Here is a 20,252-nt window from a genome sequence, read left to right on the forward strand (position 1 = left end):
CATGTGTACGTGTAGGAAGAGAGGAAAGTGATTGGTTCTCAGTGAATGTAGGTTTGCGGCAGGGGTGTGTGATGTCTCCATGGCTGTTTAATTTGTTTATGGATGGGGTTGTTAGGGAGGTGAATGCAAGAGTTTTGGAAAGAGGGGCAAGTATGAAGTCTGTTGGGGATGAGAGAGCTTGGGAAGTGAGTCAGTTGTTGTTCGCTGATGATACAGGGCTGGTGGCTGATTCATGTGAGAAACTGCAGAAGCTGGTGACTGAGTTTGGTAAAGTGTGTGAAAGAAGAAAGTTAAGAGTAAATGTGAATAAGAGCAAGGTTATTAGGCACAGTAGGGTTGAGGGTCAAGTCAATTGGGAGGTGAGTTTGAATGGAGAAAAACTGGAGGAAGTGAAGTGTTTTAGATATCTGGGAGTGGATCTGGCAGCGGATGGAACCATGGAAGCGGAAGTGGATCATAGGGTGGGGGAGGGGGCGAAAATTCTGGGAGCCTTGAAGAATGTGTGGAAGTCGAGAACATTATCTCGGAAAGCAAAAATGGGTATGTTTGAAGGAATAGTGGTTCGAACAATGTTGTATGGTTGCGAGGCGTGGGCTATGGATAGAGTTGTGCGCAGGAGGATGGATGTGCTGGAAATGAGATGTTTGAGGACAATGTGTGGTGTGAGGTGGTTTGATCGAGTAAGTAACGTAAGGGTAAGAGAGATGTGTGGGAATAAAAAGAGCGTGGTTGAGAGAGCAGAAGAGGGTGTTTTGAAATGGTTTGGGCACATGGAGAGAATGAGTGAGGAAAGATTGACCAAGAGGATATATGTGTCGGAGGTGGAGGGAACGAGGAGAAGAGGGAGACCAAATTGGAGGTGGAAAGATGGAGTGAAAAAGATTTTGTGTGATCGGGGCCCGAACATGCAGGAGGGTGAAAGGAGGGCAAGGAATAGAGTGAATTGGAGCGATGTGGTATACCGGGGTTGACGTGCTGTCGGTGGATGGAATCAAGGCATGTGAAGCGTCTGGGGTAAACCATGGAAAGCTGTGTAGGTATGTGTATTTGCGTGTGTGGACGTATGTATATACATGTGTATGGGGGTGGGTTGGGCCATTTCTTTCGTCTGTTTCCTTGCGTACCTCGCAAACGCAGGAGACAGCGACAAAGCAAAAAAAATATATATATATATATATATATATATATATATATTTTTTTTTTTTTTCATACTATTCGCCATTTCCCGCGATAGCGAGGTAGCGTTAAGAACAGAGGACTGGGCCTTTGAGGGAATATCCTCACCTGGCCCCCTTCTCTGTTCCTTCTTTTGGAAAATTAAAAAAAAAAAACGAGAGGGGAGGATTTCCAGCCCCCCGCTCCCTTCCCTTTTAGTCGCCTTCTACGACACGCAGGGAATACGTGGGAAGTATTCTTTCTCCCCTATCCCCAGGGATATATATATATATATATATATATATATATATATATATATATATATATATATATATATATATATATACATATTTATATATATATCCCTGGGGATAGGGGAGAGAGAATACTTCCCACGAATTCCCTGTGTGTCGTAGAAGGCGACTAAAAGGGAAGTGAGTGGGGGGCTGGAAATCCTCCCCTCTCGTTTTTTTTTAATTTTCCAAAAGAAGGGACAGGGGGCCAGGTGAGGATACCCTCAAAGGTCCAGTCCTCTGTTCTTAACACTACCTCGCTAATGCGGGAAATGGTGAATAGTATGAAAAAAAAATATATATATATATATATATATATAGAAGTGGTAGAGGATGTGTGGATCAGGTGTTTGCTTTGAAGAATGTATGTGAGAAATACTTAGAAAAGCAAATGGATTTGTATATAGCATTTATGGATCTGGAGAAGGCATATGATAGAGTTGATAGAGATGCTCTTTGGAAGGTATTAAGAATATATGGTGTGGGAGGCACGTTGTTAGAAGCAGTGAAAAGTTTTTATCGAGGATGTAAGGCATGTGTACGTGTAGGAAGAGAGGAAAGTGATTGGTTCTCAGTGAATGTAGGTTTGCGGCAGGGGTGTGTGATGTCTCCATGGTTGTTTGATTTGTTTATGGATGGGGTTGTTAGGGAGTTGAATGCAAGAGTTTTGGAAAGAGGAGCAAGTATGAAGTCTGTTAGGGATGAGAGAGCTTGGGAAGTGAGTCAGTTGTTGTTCGCTGATGATACAGCGCTGGTGGCTGATTCATGTGAGAAACTGTAGAAGCTGGTGACTGAGTTTGGTAAAGTGTGTGAAAGAAGAAAGTTAAGAGTAAATGTGAATAAGAGCAAGGTTATTAGGTACAGTAGGGTTGAGGGTCAAGTGAATTGGGAGGTAAGTTTGAATGGAGAAAAACTGGAGGAAGTAAAGTGTTTTAGATATCTGGGAGTGGATCTGGCAGCGGATGGAACCATGGAAGCGGAAGTGGATCATAGGGTGGGTGAGGGGGCGAAAATCCTGGGAGCCTTGAAGAATGTGTGGAAGTTGAGAACATTATCTCGGAAAGCAAAAATGGGTATGTTTGAAGGAATAGTGGTTCCAACAATGTTGTATGGTTGTGAGGCGTTGGCTATGGATAGAGTTGTGCGCAGGAGGATGGATGTGCTGGAAATGAGATGTTTGAGGACAATGTGTGGTGTGATTTGGTTTGAACGAGTAAGTAACGTAAGGGTAAGAGAGATGTGTGGAAATAAAAAGAGCATGGTTGAGAGAGCAGAAGAGGGTGTTTTGAAATGGTTTGGGTACATGGAGAGAATGACTGAGGAAAGATTGACCAAGAGGATATATGTGTCGGAGGTGGAGGGAACGAGGAGAAGTGGGAGACCAAATTGGAGGTGGAAAGATGGAGTGAAAAAGATTTTGTGTGATCGGGGCCTGAACATGCAGGAGGGTGAAAGGAGGACAAGTAATAGAGTGAATTGGATCGATGTGGTATACCGGGGTTGACGTGCTGTCAGTGGATTGAATCAGGGCATGTGAAGCGTCTGGGGTAAACCATGGAAAGCTGTGTAGGTATGTATATTTGCGTGTGTGGACATATGTATTTGCTTTGTCGCTGTCTCCCGCGTTTGTGAGGTAGCGCAAAGAAACAGATGACAGAAATGGCCCAACCCACCCCCATACACATTTATCTACATACACGTCCACATACACAAATATACATACCCATACATCTCAATGTACACATATATATACACACACAGACGCATATATATATATATATATATATATACACACATGCACACAATTCAAACTGTCTGCCTTTATTCATTCCCATCGCCACCTCGCCACACATGAAATAACATCCCCTTCCCCCCTCATGTTTGCGAGGTAGCACCAGGAAAAGACAACAAAGGCCCCATTCGTTCACACTCAGTCTCTAGCTGTCATGCAATAATGCCCGAAACCACAGCTTCCTTTCCACATCCAGGCCCCACAGAACTTTCCATGGTTTACCCCAAACGCTTCACATTCCCTGATTCAATCTATTAACATCACGTAGAACCCGGTATACCACATCGATCCAATTCACTCCATTCCTTGCCCGCCTTTCACCCTCCTGAATGTTTAGGCCCCGATCACTCAAAATCTTTTTCACCCCATCTTTCCACCTCCAATTTGTCTCCCACTTCTCCTTGTTCCCTCCACCTCCGACACATATATCCTCTTGGTCAATCTTTCCTCACTCATTCTCTCCATGTGCCCAAACCATTTCAAAACACCCTCTTCTGCTCTCTCAACCACGCTCTTTTTATTACCACACATCTCTCTTACCCTTACATTACTTACTCGATCAAACCACCTCACACCACATATTGTCCTCAAACATCTCATTTCCAGCACATCCACCCTTCTGCGCACAACTCTATCCATAGCCCACGACTCGCAACCATACAACATTGTTGGAACCACTATTCCCTCAAACATAGCCATTTTTGCTTTCCGAGATAATGTTCTCGACTTCCACACATTCTTCAAGGCTCCCAGGATTTTCGCCCCCTCCCCCACCCTATGATTCACTTCCGCTTCCATGGTTCCATCCGCTGCCAGATCCACTCCCAGATATCTAAAACACTTTACTTCCTCCAGTTTTTCTCCATTCAAACTTACCTCCCAATTGACTTGACCCTCAACCCTACTGTACCTAACAACCTTGGTCTTATTCACATTAATCTTAACTTTCTTCTTTCACGCACTTTACCAAACTCAGTCACCAGCTTCTTCAGTTTCTCACATGAATCAGTCACCAGTGTTAGATCATCAGCGAACAACAACTGACTCACTTCCCAAGCTCTCTCATCCCCAACAGACTGCATACTTGCCCCTCTTTCCAAAACTCTTGCATTCACCTCCCTAACAACCCCATCCATAAACAAATTAAACAACCATGGAGACATCACACACCCCTGCCGCAAACCTACATTCACTGAGAACCAATCACTTTCCTCTCTTCCTACACGTACACATGCCTTACATCCTCGATAAAAACTTTTCACTGCTTCTAACAACTTGCCTCCCACACCATATATTCTTAATACCTTCCACAGAGCATCTCTATCAACTCTATCATATGCCCTCTCCAGATCCATAAATGCTATATACAAATCCATTTGCTTTTCTAAGTATTTCTCACATACATTCTTCAAAGCAAATACCTGATCCACACATCCTCTACCACTTCCTGAAACCATACTGCTCTTCCCCTATCTGATGCTCTGTACATGCCTTCACCCTCTCAATGAATACCCTCCCATATAATTTCCCAGGAATACTCAACAGTCTTATACCTCTGTAATTTGAGCACTCACTCTTATCCCCTTTGCCTTTCTACAATGGCACTATGCACGCATTCCGCCAATCCTCAGGCACCTAACTATGAATCATACATACGTTAAATAACCTTACCAATCAGTCAACAATACAGTCACCCCCTTTTTTAATAAATTCCACTGCAATACCATATATATATATATATATATATATATATATATATATATATATATATATATATATATATATATATATATAATGGGGAGGTGATAGCAAGTAGTGGTGATGTGAGAAGGAGATGGAGTGAGTATTTTGAAGGTTTGTTGAATGTGTTTGGTGATAAAGTGGCAGATATAGGGTGTTTTGGCCGAGGTGGTGTGCAAAGTGAGAGGGTTAGGGAGAATGGTTTGGTAAACAGAGAATAGGTAGTAAAAGCTTTGCAGAAGATGAAAGCTGGGAAGGCAGGAGATTTGGATGGTATTGCAGTGGAATTTATTAAAAAAGGAGTGACTGTATTGTTGAGTGGTTGTTAAGGTTATTTAATGTATGTATGACTTATGGTGAGGTGCGTGAGGATTGGAGGAATGCTTGCATAGTGCCATTGTACAAAGGTAAAGGGGATAAAAGTGAGTGCTCAAATTACAGAGGTTTGTTGAGTATTCCTGGGAAATTATATGGGAGGGTATTGATTGAGAGGGTGAAGGCATGTACAAAGCATCAGACTGGGGAAGAGGAGTGTGGTTTCAGAAGTGGTAGATGATGTGTGGATCAGGTGTTTGCTTTGAAAAATGTATGTGAGGAATACTTAGAAAAGCAAGTGGATTTGCATGTAGCATTTATGGATCTGGAGAAGGTATATGATAGAGTTGATAGAGATGCTCTGTGGAAGGTATTAAGAATATGTGGCGTAGGAGGCAAGTTGTTAGAAGCAGGGAAAAGTTTTTATTGAGGATGTAAGGCATGTGTATGTGTAGGAAGAGAGGAAAGTGATTGGTTCTCAGTGAATGTAGGTTTGTGGCAGGGGTGTGTGATGTCTCCATGGTTGTTTAATTTGTTTATGGATGGGGTTGTTAGGGAGGTGAATACAAGAGTTTTGGAAAGAGGGGCAAGTATGCAGTCTGTTGGGGATGAGAGAGCTTGGGAAGTGAGTCAGTTGTTGTTCGCTGATGATCTAGCACTGGTGGCTGATTCATGTGAGAAACTGCAGAAGCTGGTGACTGAGTTTGGTAAAGTGTGTGAAAGAAGAAAGTTAAGAGTAGATGTGAATAAGAGCAAGGTAGGGTTGAGGGACGAGTCAATTAGGAGGTAAGTTTGAATGGAGAAAAACTGGAGGAAGTGAAGTGTTTTAGATATCTGGGAGTGGATCTGGCAGCGGATGGAACCATGGAAGCGGAAGTGGATCATAGGGTGGGGGAAGGGGCGAAAATTCTGGGGGCCTTGAAGAATGTGTGGAAGTCGAGAACATTATCTCGGAAAGCAAAAATGGGTATGTTTGAAGGAATAGTGGTTCCAACAATGTTGTATGGTTGCGAGGCGTGGGCTATGGATAGAGTTGTGCGCAGGAGGATGGATGTGCTGGAAATGAGATGTTTGAGGACAATGTGTGGTGTGAGGTGGTTTGACCGAGTGAGTAACGTAAGGGTAAGAGAGATGTGTGGAAATAAAAAGAGCGTGGTTGAGAGAGCAGAAGAGGGTGTTTTGAAGTGGTTTGGGCACATGGAGAGAATGAGTGAGGAAAGATTGACCAAGAGGATATATGTGTCGGAGGTGGAGGGAACGAGGAGAAGAGGGAGACCAAATTGGAGGTGGAAAGATGGAGTGAAAAAGATTTTGTGTGATCGGGGCCTGAACATGCAGGAGGGTGAAAGGAGGGCAAGGAATAGAGTGAATTGGAGCGATGTGGTATACCGGGGTTGATGTGCTGTCAGTGGATTGAATCAAGGCATGTGAAGCGTCTGGGGTAAACCATGGAAAGCTGTGTAGGTATGTATATTTGCGTGTGTGGACGTATGTATATACATGTGTATGGGGGGGGTTGGGCCATTTCTTTCGTCTGTTTCCTTGCGCTACCTCGCAAACGCGGGAGACAGCGACAAAGTATAATAAAAAAAAAAAATATATATATATATATATTATCCCTGGGGATAGGGGGGAAAGAATACTTCCTACGTGTTCCCTGCGTGGCGTAGAAGGCGACTAAAAGGGGAGGGAGCGGGGGGCTGGAAATCCTCCCCTCTCTATTTTTTTTTTTTCTAAAAGAAGGAACAGAGAAGGGGGCCAGGTGAGGATATTCCCCCAAAGGCCCAGTCCCCTATTCTGAACGCTACCTCACTAATGCGGGAAATGGCGAACAGTTTGAAAAATGAAAAAATATATATATATATATATATATATATATATATATATATATATATATATATATTTTTTTTTTTTTTTCAAACTATTCGCCATTTCCCGCGTTAGCGAGGTAGCGTTAAGAACAGAGAACTGGGCCACTGAGGGAATATCCTCACCTGGCCCCCTTCTCTGTTCCTTCTTTTGGAAAATTAAAAAAAAATTGAGAGGGGAGGATTTCCAGCCCCCCGCTCCCTCCCCTTTTAGTCGCCTTCTACGACACGCAGGGAATACGTGGGAAGTATTCTTTCTCCCCTATCCCCAGGGATAATATATATATATATATATATATATATATATATATATATATATATATATATATATATATATATACATTTCATACATATTTGCCATTTCCCGAATCAGTGAGGTAGCGTTAAGAACAGAGGACTGAGCCTAAGAGGGAAAATCCTCACTGGGCCCCCTTCTCTGTTCCTTCTTTTGGATAAGTCAAAACTGGAGAGGAAAGGGGAGAAAGAATACTTCCCACGTATTCCCTGCTTGTCATAGGAGGTGACTAAAGGGGGCGGGAGTTGGGGGCTAGAAACTCTCCCCCTCCTTGTATTTGAATTTCCAAAAAGGGAAAGAGAAGGAGTCAAGCATGTAGTGCTCATCCTCCTTGAAGGCTCAGATTGGGGTGCCTGAATGTGTTTGGATGTAACCAAGATGAGAAGAAAGGAGAGATAGTTGTATGTTTTAGGAAAGAAACCTGGTTGTTTTGGATCTGAGTGAAATGAAGCTCAAGGGTAAAGGGGAAGAGTGGGTTTCAAAATGTTAAGCATATGAGATTTGAATATCTCATGTGTCCTTTCAAGGACTCAGTGTAAAAAATGTCTTCTGTTCAGTTGCATCTATGAGATTGCATATTTTCCAAGGGTAGCAAGAGACCTCTCCTATCAGATGTGTCCCTGTCTGTTTGATCCTGTTTTCAATTTGATCAATTTTTTCCCCTGTTGCTTAATTCCTTACCATCCTCTCTATTTGAAAATGTTTTCTCTTCATTGATGGGAATGATGATAGTCACCATCAGGGCGATGTCCTTGTTCCAGGAATTATGAGATAATGATGTCATTTCAGGGTGGTGGCTGCTGATAAATTATGTGTTCAAGAATGAGCCATTGCCATTACTACTGTAGAGGTGGTTTGCTAAGCGTGAAAGGCATAGATTTCACCAGAACGAGTGAGGTTAGATGCTGCTAACCCATTGAGATTTATGGGGACTTTCATTAGCTACAAGGAAACTACCCAGAGAGACAGTTTTTCATATTTCAGAATGAAGTTTTTTCTTTGTTAGTAATTACAATTGCTTGTGACTTCAGGCATTTTCAGTAGTCATATGTGCCGTTTGGTTCAGGTAGGAGAGGGAGAAGGTAAACCATACAAGTATGCATACAATTCCAGTACTGTTGGCCATGCTTGTAGAGGGTAGGCTTTTTAGGTTTAATGCTCTCAGCTGTATGTATCAGTAGCACAAAATGTTGATGACCCCATCTGGGCACTTTATGCAAAAACCTTACCTTTGCCTGTTTGCAGCCCTTGTTGCAAAGGGTCTTCTCTGTATTAACTTGAACATTTAATGATACTGTTTACTTTCCTGTTACTGACAGCTCTGTATCCAGCATAAGAACATATGTGCCTTGAAGTTGAACTTAATGATGAGCTGCCACATGAATGAAATATAACAAATGTGGCAGTATGAAGAACCTTACAACAGCAACATGCAACAAATATAGTCAATGCAAAAAAAGGAAAGCAAGAAGCAGCATCAGCTCACAAGAATGTAATTATTTGAAGGATAGCAGTGGAAGAAGCAGTTAAAGAACATCACTGATAGAAAGAATTTATAGTAACAATAACAATGGAGATAATAGGAATGGCATTGATACCACCAGTGAAGTGAAAGTGGATTAGATTTGAAACATTAATGATTAGACCAAAGTAAGAAAAAAATCGGGAAAAGATTGTTCCTTTATTAAGAACCATATATCATTAATGGTTTGCATATTGAGGCTTTTCTTCATGTTCATCTTTGGCTTCTTGTCTTTTTGACAAAGATTTGCTGTTTATGACTAGTAAAATCAAACTTTGTAAGCCCACAGTTTTGAGATATGTTTCATATTTAATATATTTTCTCAGAAGTCATCTCACTACTTGCCGCAGTCAAATCATCACAGTTAACAAGCATATATTATTCATGAATTGCTGCTAGTGTCTATTTGAGTTTTCTTTGGTCAGCAGTCCCAGCATGAACTTTGAAATGGCATGTTATGCATGGAGAGCATGAGTTGTAATAAATATCTCTGTCTCTTAAATGTGATTGTAGGGTTATATTTTTGTTGAAAATGTTCTCATATATTTATGGAATTGACAACAGTGTTTGAGAGCATATGTGATTACCTTACCTAAAAGAAAGCAGGCAGTCATTGGGGAAGTGCATTTAGGAAGTTTGTTGAATTTTTACTTTTGATAGTGGAATCATGCAATAAGTATAGAGGGATGTTGTCTGTAATCTAGGGTAACTGGTATTCCTAACAGTTTATACGTGGTTAGAAAGTGTAGTATTTCACTTTGTAGGTAAGAGCAGGACCTGACCTTGTGACTCTACTGGGAAGAAAAACAGAAAATCAGATGTTTCACTCTCAACTACACATGGGTTTTGAGCCGTTTATCATTTCCATTGACCCTGTGTCACATAGAGTAGAGCTGGGTCAAGGCTGATGATCCACTCACCAATCTTGTCATGCACAACTCACACCACACCAGCCAGGATTATTTACTCCATCCCTTGGAGTACACTCACTGAATGTTTTTAGGTCATCATGGGCTGCAGTGTGAGCTTCAATAGTTTTAATTTACAAGGTTACATTATGGAGAACAATTAAGTGGCATATTCTGCATGACAAAGCATTTTTAAAGAAGCCTGTCATGAGAAAGCATATGTTCAAACTTATGGATGAGAAATCTTTCGAATGGTCAGAGGAGCAGGAAGGCTTTAAACAAGATTGTAATCTCAGAAAGCATATAAAAGATCACACAGATGAGAAACTCTTTGAATGTTCTCTGTGCCAAAAGACTTTCTCGCAGAGGAGTTATTTATTGCTGCACATGACTAGTCATACAGGAGAGAAACCATATGAATGTTCACATTGCCAAAAGACCTTTTCCTGGAGGAGTTGTTTAGTGCGGCACATGACTGTTCATACTGGAGAAAAGCCATATAAATGTTCTCATTGCCAAAAGACCTTCTCCCAGAAGAGGCTTTTAGTGCAACACACAGCAGTTCATGCAGTAGAGAAGCCATATGAATGTTCACAGTGCCAAAAGACATTTCCCCAGAAGAGTAATTTAGTGCAGCATGTGATTACTCATTCAGGAGTAAAGCCATATCAGTGTTCTTATTGCCAAAAGACCTTTTCCTTAAGAAGTAATTTAGTGCGGCACATAACTATTCATACTGGAGAGAAGCCGTATCAGTGTTCACATTGCCAAAAGACCTTTTCCCAAAGGAGTAATTTAGTGCGGCACATGACTATTCATACAGGAGAGAAGCCATATGAATGTTCACAGTGCCAGAAGACCTTCTCCCAAAGAAGCAATTTAGTGCTGCATATGACTATACATACAGGGGAAAAGCCTTATGAATGTTCACAATGTCAAAAGACCTTTTCCCTGAGAAGTAATTTGGTGCGGCACCTCAAACTTCACAAGGGAAAGAAGCCAGTTAATAGTGTCCATTCTTGTCAAAGCTTCTTCTACAAGACTGATCAGACATGCCACACTTCCTGCCCCAGTAAAAGCCTGTGCAAAAATCTGATTTCTTCCCAGCAAACATCTGAGGACCACTTGATTTCTCATACAGTGATAGAAATGTCCAATAGTCTTAAGAGAATGAAACAGGATGATGATAATAATGCAAAACCTATCCTCTTCAAGTCAAACAATTCTCCAGAACTTACCAGAATTGTCTCCGAGTCATCCATAAAAGTCGAGATGGATGATATTGTTGTTGTTAAGGAGGAGTTCTGATGTCTGTAAAGGTAATCTCTTATGCTTAAGATGAAAACCATCCTTATACTAGAAAGCACAATTCTGATGAGTGAAAAAACACCCATGCTATGGTTCGACTGACAGTGAAGCAGTGACATATGCAAGAAATGATGGATTTTATTTCCTAGGTGTGTTCAAGAAGAACACTGTATCAGCTTCATTTTTACTCTGTTAAACTGTATCAGCTTCATTCTTACCTTGTTAAACCTAGTGTTTGTTAGTTTTAACAGCTGGTAGTAATGTCAGTACCACCCTTTCATTTAGCTTCCTACTGTCTGTGGAGGGAGATGGAATTTTTTCTTTGTCAATGGTTGTACATGACCCACCACACTAAATGAGTGACATCTTTCTTTTATACTTTTTTGCTGTTTTCTAAATCTGCAGATGAAGAAAATGTCTCATTCACTCACAGCCATGCTCGTCATGTCATGTGTAATGCACTGGAATCACAGCCTCATATCAACAGCAATGCCTTTCAGACTTTTCTGTTGTTTCTAATGGCTACTTCATATGACTTGATTCAGTCCACTGATTGCACATCATCCCATGTAAACCACATACTCCAGTTCACTCTTATCTTATGCACAACTTTCACCATCTTGCATGTACAGACCCCAAGCACTCAAAATTTTATTCATTCCATCCTTTTTAGTCCTCTCCACTTCTGACACATATATGCTTTTCATCAACCTCTCCTCGCACATTCTCTGCATATGTCCAAACTATTTCAGTACACCCTCTTCAGCTCTCTCAGTCATACCCATATTGCCACATCTCATTCTTTTGCAGTCATTATTTACTCAACCAACCTTTCTCTGTCATTATTTTTTCAGCCAACCTTCCTCTATCCTCATATTGTCCTTAAGCATATTATTTCCAACACAGTCATTTTCTATACATTTTCTTGTATAATGCCTTGCTTCCATACACCTTCAAGCATACCAATTTTTGCCCTCCCAAATAATGATCCCTCTTTCCACACATTTCTCAATGCTCCCTGAACCTTTTTTACCTCACCCACACTATGACTTATACTTCCATGGTTCTATTTGCTATCATGTCCGCTCTCAGGTATTTAAAACACTTACTTCCTCCATGTGTTGTCCATTCAAATTCATACCATAACTAACCTGACTTTTTGCATTGCTGAACCTAATAACCTTGCTTTTATTTACATTTACTCTCAACTTTTTTCTTTCTCACAATCTCCCAAACTCTTACACCAACTTCTTCAGTTTCTCACTCGAATCTGCCACCAGAGCTGTGTCATTAGCAAATGACAACTGTCCCCACCTCCCCTCAACCCAACAGACTGCATGCTTGCCCCTCCTTGCAAGACCGGTGTATGTACTGCCTTTACCATTCCATCCGTAATTCAATTAAACAGTCATGGTGACATCATACGCCCCTGCAGATCTACTTTCATTTAGAAGCACCTACTCACACACATACCTTATTCTCTTGATTAAAAGTCCTTGCTTCTAATTGCTTTTCTCCCATACATACTCATGACCCCTTTCATTAGGCATTTATGTCAGCTCAGTCATATGTTTTCTGTGGATTCCAGATCCATAAATGCCACACACGAGTCCTTATGTTTCCGTATTTCTCATCCACATTCTTTAAAGCAAGCACCAGATCCACACATCCTCTTCCACTCCTGAAACCATATTGTCTGATACTGCCACCACCCTCTCAGTCACCACCCTGCCATATGAATTTCCAGGTACACTTAACAAATCTATACGTCTCTGATTTGAACCCTCACGTTTGTCCCGTTTGTCTTTGTGCAGTGGCCCTATATATGCATTCTGCTAATCCTCATGCACATCACCATGATCCATATATACAATGAAAATCCTAATTAAACAGTCACCAACACAGTCACCCCCTTTCTTAAGAAAGTCAAGTGCAATACTAATCACTTCAGCTGCCTTACTTTCTTTTCTTGTACGAAAAGGTTTCATCACTTCTTTTTTTTCATCAAACCACTTGCCTTGACACTCTCACAAAACATACCTCCCTTACCTAAACATACATCTGCCATGCTATCTTCAGACATTCAATAATTCTTCAAAGTACTTACTCCATCTCCCCTTCACCTCACCACTGCCTGTTATCAGTTCCCCATTTGCCCCTGTCATTGATATTCTCATTTGCTCCTTATTCCTATTTGTTCCCATTTGTTCTCTTGCTTTTCTTATACTGTTAACCTCTTTTCAAAATCTTTTCTTATTCTCATTGAAGATTGCTCTTATATTTGCTCATCCCAGCTCTCATATGCCCATTTTTTTAGCGCCTGCACCATTCTCATGACCTCCTGCTATTTTCTCTTATACATATCCAAATCAATAGCATTGCTTCCCTGTAGATATGACCCATGCACTTCTCTTTTCTTTCTTGCTAGCAACTTGGGCATCCCACCACTCTACATCCTTTTCTCACCAGTTTGATTTCCTCTTTTCAGAAAGCCTCTACAAATGTTCACCATTGCCTCCACCAGGTAATGAGTAGACATCACACCAGCTTCCCTCTCAGCACAATCACATCCAAAAGTATCTTTTTTGCATGTCTGCCAATTAGTACATAATCTAGTAATGCCCACTGACCATCTCTCTTATTCCACATATGTATGCCCCTCTTTTTGAAGTAGTTACTATCAGTCTTCAGTCCTTTTTTACAGCACAAATCTCCACAAGCTAGTCACCATTTCCATTCACTGTACTGAATACCTCTTGCTGTTGATTTATACCCTCAACTCCACATTACCTACTTTCACATTCAAATCCCCCATCACTAATGCCAATCTTACTCATCAAAATGACTGACACACTCACCCAGCTGCTCCCAAAACACTAGCCTCTCTTTATCATTCTCATCACTAGATGCAAAAGTACTGTAAATCACCCACTTCTTGTAATCCACTATAATTTTTATTCACATCAGTCTGGAGGTTACATGACCTAATTACCTTACACTCTCATACTTTCCCACAACCCTTCTCACAGCTCTTGCCTTCACACTAACCTCAAACATTACCCTTGAGGCATTCCCTATCCATTCTTCTTTTCTCTTGAGCTTTGTTTCACTCAGAGCGAGAATGTCCAGGTTCCTTTCTTAAGACGTACTACCAGTCTCTTCTCTCTTATCATGGTTACATCCAAATGCATTCAGGCACCCTAGCCTGAGCCCTTGATCCCTCCTTGCTTGGCTCCTTCTTCTGTTTCAGTTTATAGAAACAAATACAGAAAGGGATTGTTTTCAGCCTCCTGCTTCTGCCTGTCGTAGTCACCTTTTATGGTGCACAGGGAATATGTCGGAAGTATTCTTTCTCCCCCATAATCACTTAAGTACGCTGTACAGTTCTGTGCTGATTATTCTGCTGTACCTGTAAGTGATGAGAAGTAGGATAAAGGGAGGGAAAGCCTTCATTAGTGAAAAATATTGATTATAACAAAAATGTACCCATGGTCAAAGCGTCTTATTCTAACCTTTCTGTAACGTGCAATAAATTGTTTACCCATGTTAATAAATTTTTTTATTTTAATGAAAACTAATTTGTTAAGCTTAAAGAAATAATGAAATATTGTAAATGATGAAACACTAATGAAAAGGATATTCATTGTTTGCATGGACCATCGTGAGGTGCTTGAGGATTGGCAGAATATTCAAACTACAGAGGTAAAAACTTGCTGAGTATAACTGATAAGTTGTATAGGAGGGTATTGATTGAGAGGGTGAAGGCATGTGCAGGGCACCATACTGGGGAGGAGCAATGTGGTTTCAGTAGTGAAAGAGGATGTGTGTATCAGGTGTTTGCTTCAGACAATGCGTGTAAGAGAATAACATGGATTTGTATGTGATATTTATGGATGTTGAGAAAGCATATGATAAGGTTGATAGAGATGCTGTGTGGAAGGTTTTAAGAATATACAGGATGGGAGGAGAGCTGCTTGAAGCAGATTAGTTTTTATAAAGGATGTAAGGCTTATGTATGAGTAGGAAGAGAGGAGAATGAATGTTTCCAAGTGAAGGTTGGTCTGTGGTGGGGGTCTGTGATGTCACCATGGTTGCTCAGTTTGTTTATGGATGGGGTGGTGAAGGAGGTAAATACAAGAATCTTTGAGAGAGGGGCATGTATGGAGTCTATGGGGGACGAAAGGGCATGGGAAAAGAGTAACTTGTTTGCAAATTCGAGTGAGAAACTGCAGAAGTTGGTGAGTGGGTTTGGAAGAGAGTTAAGAGTGAATGTGAATAAAACACAAGGTTATTAGGTTTAGCAGGGATGAGGGACAGGTTAAGTAGAGAAAAATCAAATGAAATGAAGTGTTTTGGACAACTGATAGTGGACTTGGCAGCAAATAGAAGCAGAAGTGAGTCATAGGATGGGGCAGGGGGCGAAGGTTCTGGAAGCACTGTAGAATGTGTGGAAACAGAGAGTGTTATATAGGAGGAAAAAAATGGGTGTGTTTGAATGAATAGTATTCCCAATAATATGATATGGATGCAAGGGATGGGCTACAAATAAGGGTGTGTGGAGGAGGGTGGATGTGTTTGAAATGAAATGTTGTAGGACAATATATGGTGTGAGGTCATTTGATTAAGTAATGAAAAGGTAAGACAGAGGTGTGTTGATAAAAAGAGTGTGATTGAGGGAGCAGAAGAGGGAGTTGAAATGGTTTGGACAATGGAGAGAATGAGTGAGGAAGGATTAACAGAGAGGATATATGTGTTGAAGTGGAGGGAACAAGGATAACAGGGAGACCAAACTGGAGATGGAAAGATGGAGTAAAAAAGATTTTGAGCAATCAGGACCTGAACATGCAGGAGTGTGAAAGGTGTGCACAGGATAGAGTGAATTGGAACAATGTGGAGTTCTGGGGTTAATGTGTTGTCACTAGGCTGAACCAAGGCATTTGAACTGTCTAGGGTAAACCATGGAAAGGTTTGTGGGGCCAGGTTGTGGATAGGGAACTGTTGTTTCAGTGCATTACACATGACAGCTAGAGAATGGATGTAAGATGTGGCATTTCTTCTTCTGTTCTTTGCCCTACCTTGCTGACATGGGAAACTGCGATCAGGTATGCAAAAAAAAAAATAAAGAAGTAGTAATGTGTGTCACAGCCTACTGCACTAATGACATTTCAGTCTTCTGCCACTCTAATGCAATGTAAAACAGTTTCTGTGTAAAATTGATTTGCATGTGTATTTTATGTGCCAAGAATGTAAAGCTATATGTGAAAAGCTAGGTTTATTTAGTGTGGTTTTTTTAACTTAGCAACAGGACTGACATATTATTTATGACAATTTGTTGTTAATGCATTATTTTGTCAAATTTTTAGCCAAGCCTCTTTTGTAATAAGTAATATTGTTTTTAGAATGATGCTTGTATCTCAGGATCATATTTTGGTACGCTATTGTAAGATTATATGTTTTGTGTTGTTTTTTCTGTTTATTAATAGGTGTTCTATTTGTATAGATATATATCTTCCATTCCTACAGATCTCAAGATGATGATTTAATCAAATTCTCCATTCATTACTAGATTGCATGTGACTGAAAATGCTTTGTGACATTATAACACAGAGCATAAAAATGACAAGAAATTGTGGTAGGCCTTTTGGCTGATTTCAGGCAGCTCCTTTTTATGCCCAGTTGGCATTATCTGTGTGTATGCAGTAAACACTTGTTTATCCAATACTTATTATAATGGCACCCTTGATACAGTGGCTGCATAAGTGAGCCAGCACTTCATTGGTTGTGAAGCTGCACTGCTCGACCCAGGTAGCTGTCTTTTCTTTTACCTCACCCTCACATGGACTGCTGACATTCTTTCCACAAACAATCTCTCATTGTCACACCTAAAACTTGACAACTCACACAACTCTTTCTTCATAACTCTAGATTGTCCTGTGGTGAGCACTGTTCACTAGACCTGCCATATGTAGGAGCAGTTGATAGAAGTAGTCAGTAGGAACATTAGAAAGGAGCATTAGGGAGAAACATAAGATTGAAGTTGTAGGAGGAACATTAGGTAGAAGTAGTAGGTTGGAACATTAGGCAGGAACATGAGGGAGACACATTGGGTAGATGTTATTGGTAGGAACATTAGGTAGGAGCCTCAAAAAACACTGTTCTTAGAGTTGCTGTCTGCCAGTTGCCTGTAGAGGTTGAGGCACGGCACTGGAGTTCACCAGTTATGGAGCCTTTTGCTGTGGCCGTCCCCTTGAGGGAGTTCTCGAATGGAATGGGCATCAATGATGTAGATAGATATATAGATTAATGGATAGATAAATAGATATAATGGCAATTTTCAAACATGGTTCTGTTCTCAAAGCAATGTAAGCAATGGCAGCAGTAGTTCAGATTTCATGCTGAGTGAATAGTTCTCTGATGCTGCGAGTGAAATCTTTTTTGTGTTCAAGTCATGAAGTGGTATGCAGCCTGGACACATAAGTTGAATACAATAGCAGTTTCTGTATTATTATAAATGCCAATACTCCCCAGGATGTCTCTTAACAGATCCAAAGGTTAGAGGTAGTTGTAAGGGGAAGCATGTCATGCTTACATCTAAACAGAAAATTGAGATATGATAGGAATTTTTGAATGTGAGAGGCATAGCAGCATCATATTGAATAACAACATAGGTTCATCCATCATATATGATACAAAAGAGCTAGTAAAGTTCTGTGCCAAGTCTACAAAGAAGGCCCTGAAAAATTAAGAAACTACTCATGCTGTGGCTGCACCACCTGGATCAGAGTGTTTTAATTAAAGTTAAAGGAATTACTGCAGTGAAAAATTTTAATAAATAAAATGACTACAAAAAAGTTTCTGTAGTGGCAGAAGTGATGTACTGTATTTGAATACTCCATGGAAACTGTTCAGTATTTAGTCAAACTGAAACTGACAAATTAACTCCAACATGCTTGTCTGATGACTGACCAGTGCCCTTTTATCTCTGCAAACACTTCATACATCATAACAGATGTACAATACTTATGATGATTATCTTTTACCTCTGCTTAATTCATTTTGTCAATAATAGTGGCAGTAGTTTCTTTTAAATACAAACAGACACTTGAGATGTGCTGGGGATTTTAGTTTTTTGACAATTTGGGATCCCCGCTGCCTCTGAGAAACACTGCGCTGGGGTTGCCCTCTGCCAGTGGCTTGTTAAGGGTGAGGCACAAAAAGGTAAGAAGCGGCACTGGAGTCTACCAGTTATGCTAGGGAGTAAAGGGGATGAGCAGTTGAAGGTCATGGTGCTAAATGTAAATGAGACGATTGGTGAGAGTGAAAGGAGGGAGCTTGTGGAGAAATGTAAAAGTTATAGTTTGTATATGTTGGGGATTGGGGGAGCCCATATCCTTGGGCTGGGTGTATGGAGTGAAAATGGAATTGATGAATGCAGGTTATGGAAGGAGGAGTGGTATGGAGGGAATGAATGAAAATTATCAAGGAAGAGGGAAAGAAGGATGTACAATTGTGCTGTCACTGAGAGTATGGGAGGAAGTTACAGAGCATGGATGGAATGGATCAATAATAGTATGGGTGAAAGAAAAGACACCTGTGAATATGAAAACTGTGCAAGGTAAGGATGAAATGACACTTTTCTGGAAAAAAATTGAGGTGGAGAGAAAGTAGTTTAATAGGTGATATGAATATGAAGTTGAGATTTAATGAAATTAGGGAGACAGTTGGTAGATGGGGAGTGTCTGGAGTAAATGAGAATGGGTTATCTGTGGATGTTTGTGCTGAGAGGGGTATATTCATTGCAAACACCTTTTTTCAGCCTAAGATCATTCACAGGTATGCATGGATGAGAAATGATCGAAGAAAGGAGTGAAAGGGTTTGATTGACTCTCTGGCAGTGGATCAAAGGTTGAGAAAGACTGTACTAGATGTTAGAATTGTAAGAGAATTCTTTGGGAACTGAAGATTTTGCAGTTCTTGTGGGGATGAGGATCAGGGAGAAGTGAAGGTATGGTGTGAGGAAGATTGAAGAGGTAAAAGTGTTGACCAACGAGAAGATGAATTAGAAAGAATGCATGGAGGAGTAAGGAAGGAGGATGACTGGAAGTGTAGTTATATTTGAATGAAGTGTTTAAAATGTTTTGAAAAAGACTGTTTAAGATTATAGAATTAGTAGTTGGATACAAGGTCATGAGATATGGGAATATTAAGGGAAATGCATGGTGGACGGATGAGCTTAGAAATGCTGTGGAAGAGAAGAAGAAAAAGCATATGTTAGTGTGCTTAAAAGGAATGGATCAGTGGAAGTTCAGCAAAGGAGGAGGGGAGAATGTAAGATGCGTGAGCTGAATGTTAAGAAGCTGATACAGCAAAGGAAAGAGAGAGTAGAAAGATTTTGAAAGTTTAGTGAAAAGTTTAGAGAAAATAATAAACTGTTCTGAAAGGATGTGAAAATGGAAGACATGGCTGTAAGAGTGGAAATATTAATGTGAGAAGTAAGGAAGAGGAGCTGCTGAATCAAAAGGAGGAAGTGAAAGGAAGATGGAAAGAGTATTCTGAAGAACTGATGAATGTGGGAGAAGGTGATACAGCATTTGTTACATGGGTATGGAGGATGGAAGGATGAGGATACAAGAGTAAAGGGAGATAAAAAGGGCAATAATGAGGCTGAAGGTAGGAAAGGTACCTTGAGCGGAGGGGATTATGGATGAAATGCTGAAGTATGGAGGAGAAAGTGTGGTAGACTTGATGCAATTGATATGTAATTTAGCATGGAAACAGAAGGTTGTGCTTGAGGGTTGGGTGAAAACTATTTATTCTTTTATTTTATTATACTTTGTCGCTGTCTCCTGCGTGAGTGAGGTAGTGCAAGGAAACAGACGAAAGAATGGCCCAACCCACCCACATACACATCCACACACGCACATATACATATCTATACATTTCAATGTATACGTATAAATGTACATTTTTTTTTTTTTTTTTTTATACCTCGTCGCTGTCTCCCGCGGTTGCGAGGTAGCGCAAGGAAACAGACGAAAGAAATGGCCCAACCCCCC

At 40.6% G+C, this 20,252-nt stretch overlaps 1 protein-coding gene across 1 annotated transcript in view; it reads left to right on the top strand.

The window, feature by feature from the left end:
• LOC139754194 (uncharacterized) overlaps positions 1-18,069 on the top strand; it is a 58,401-nt gene extending 40,332 nt beyond the window's left edge. The window contains exon 2 of the mRNA XM_071671406.1: positions 8,778-18,069. Coding sequence (XP_071527507.1) covers positions 10,096-11,196 — 1,101 coding nt within the window. The 5' untranslated portion in view covers positions 8,778-10,095 and the 3' untranslated portion in view covers positions 11,197-18,069. The remainder of the gene's footprint in view (positions 1-8,777) is intronic.
• The last annotated feature ends 2,183 nt before the right edge of the window (positions 18,070-20,252 follow it).

This window comes from Panulirus ornatus, chromosome 16 (genome assembly GCF_036320965.1).
Source record: "Panulirus ornatus isolate Po-2019 chromosome 16, ASM3632096v1, whole genome shotgun sequence".
Lineage (NCBI taxonomy): Eukaryota > Metazoa > Arthropoda > Malacostraca > Decapoda > Palinuridae > Panulirus > Panulirus ornatus.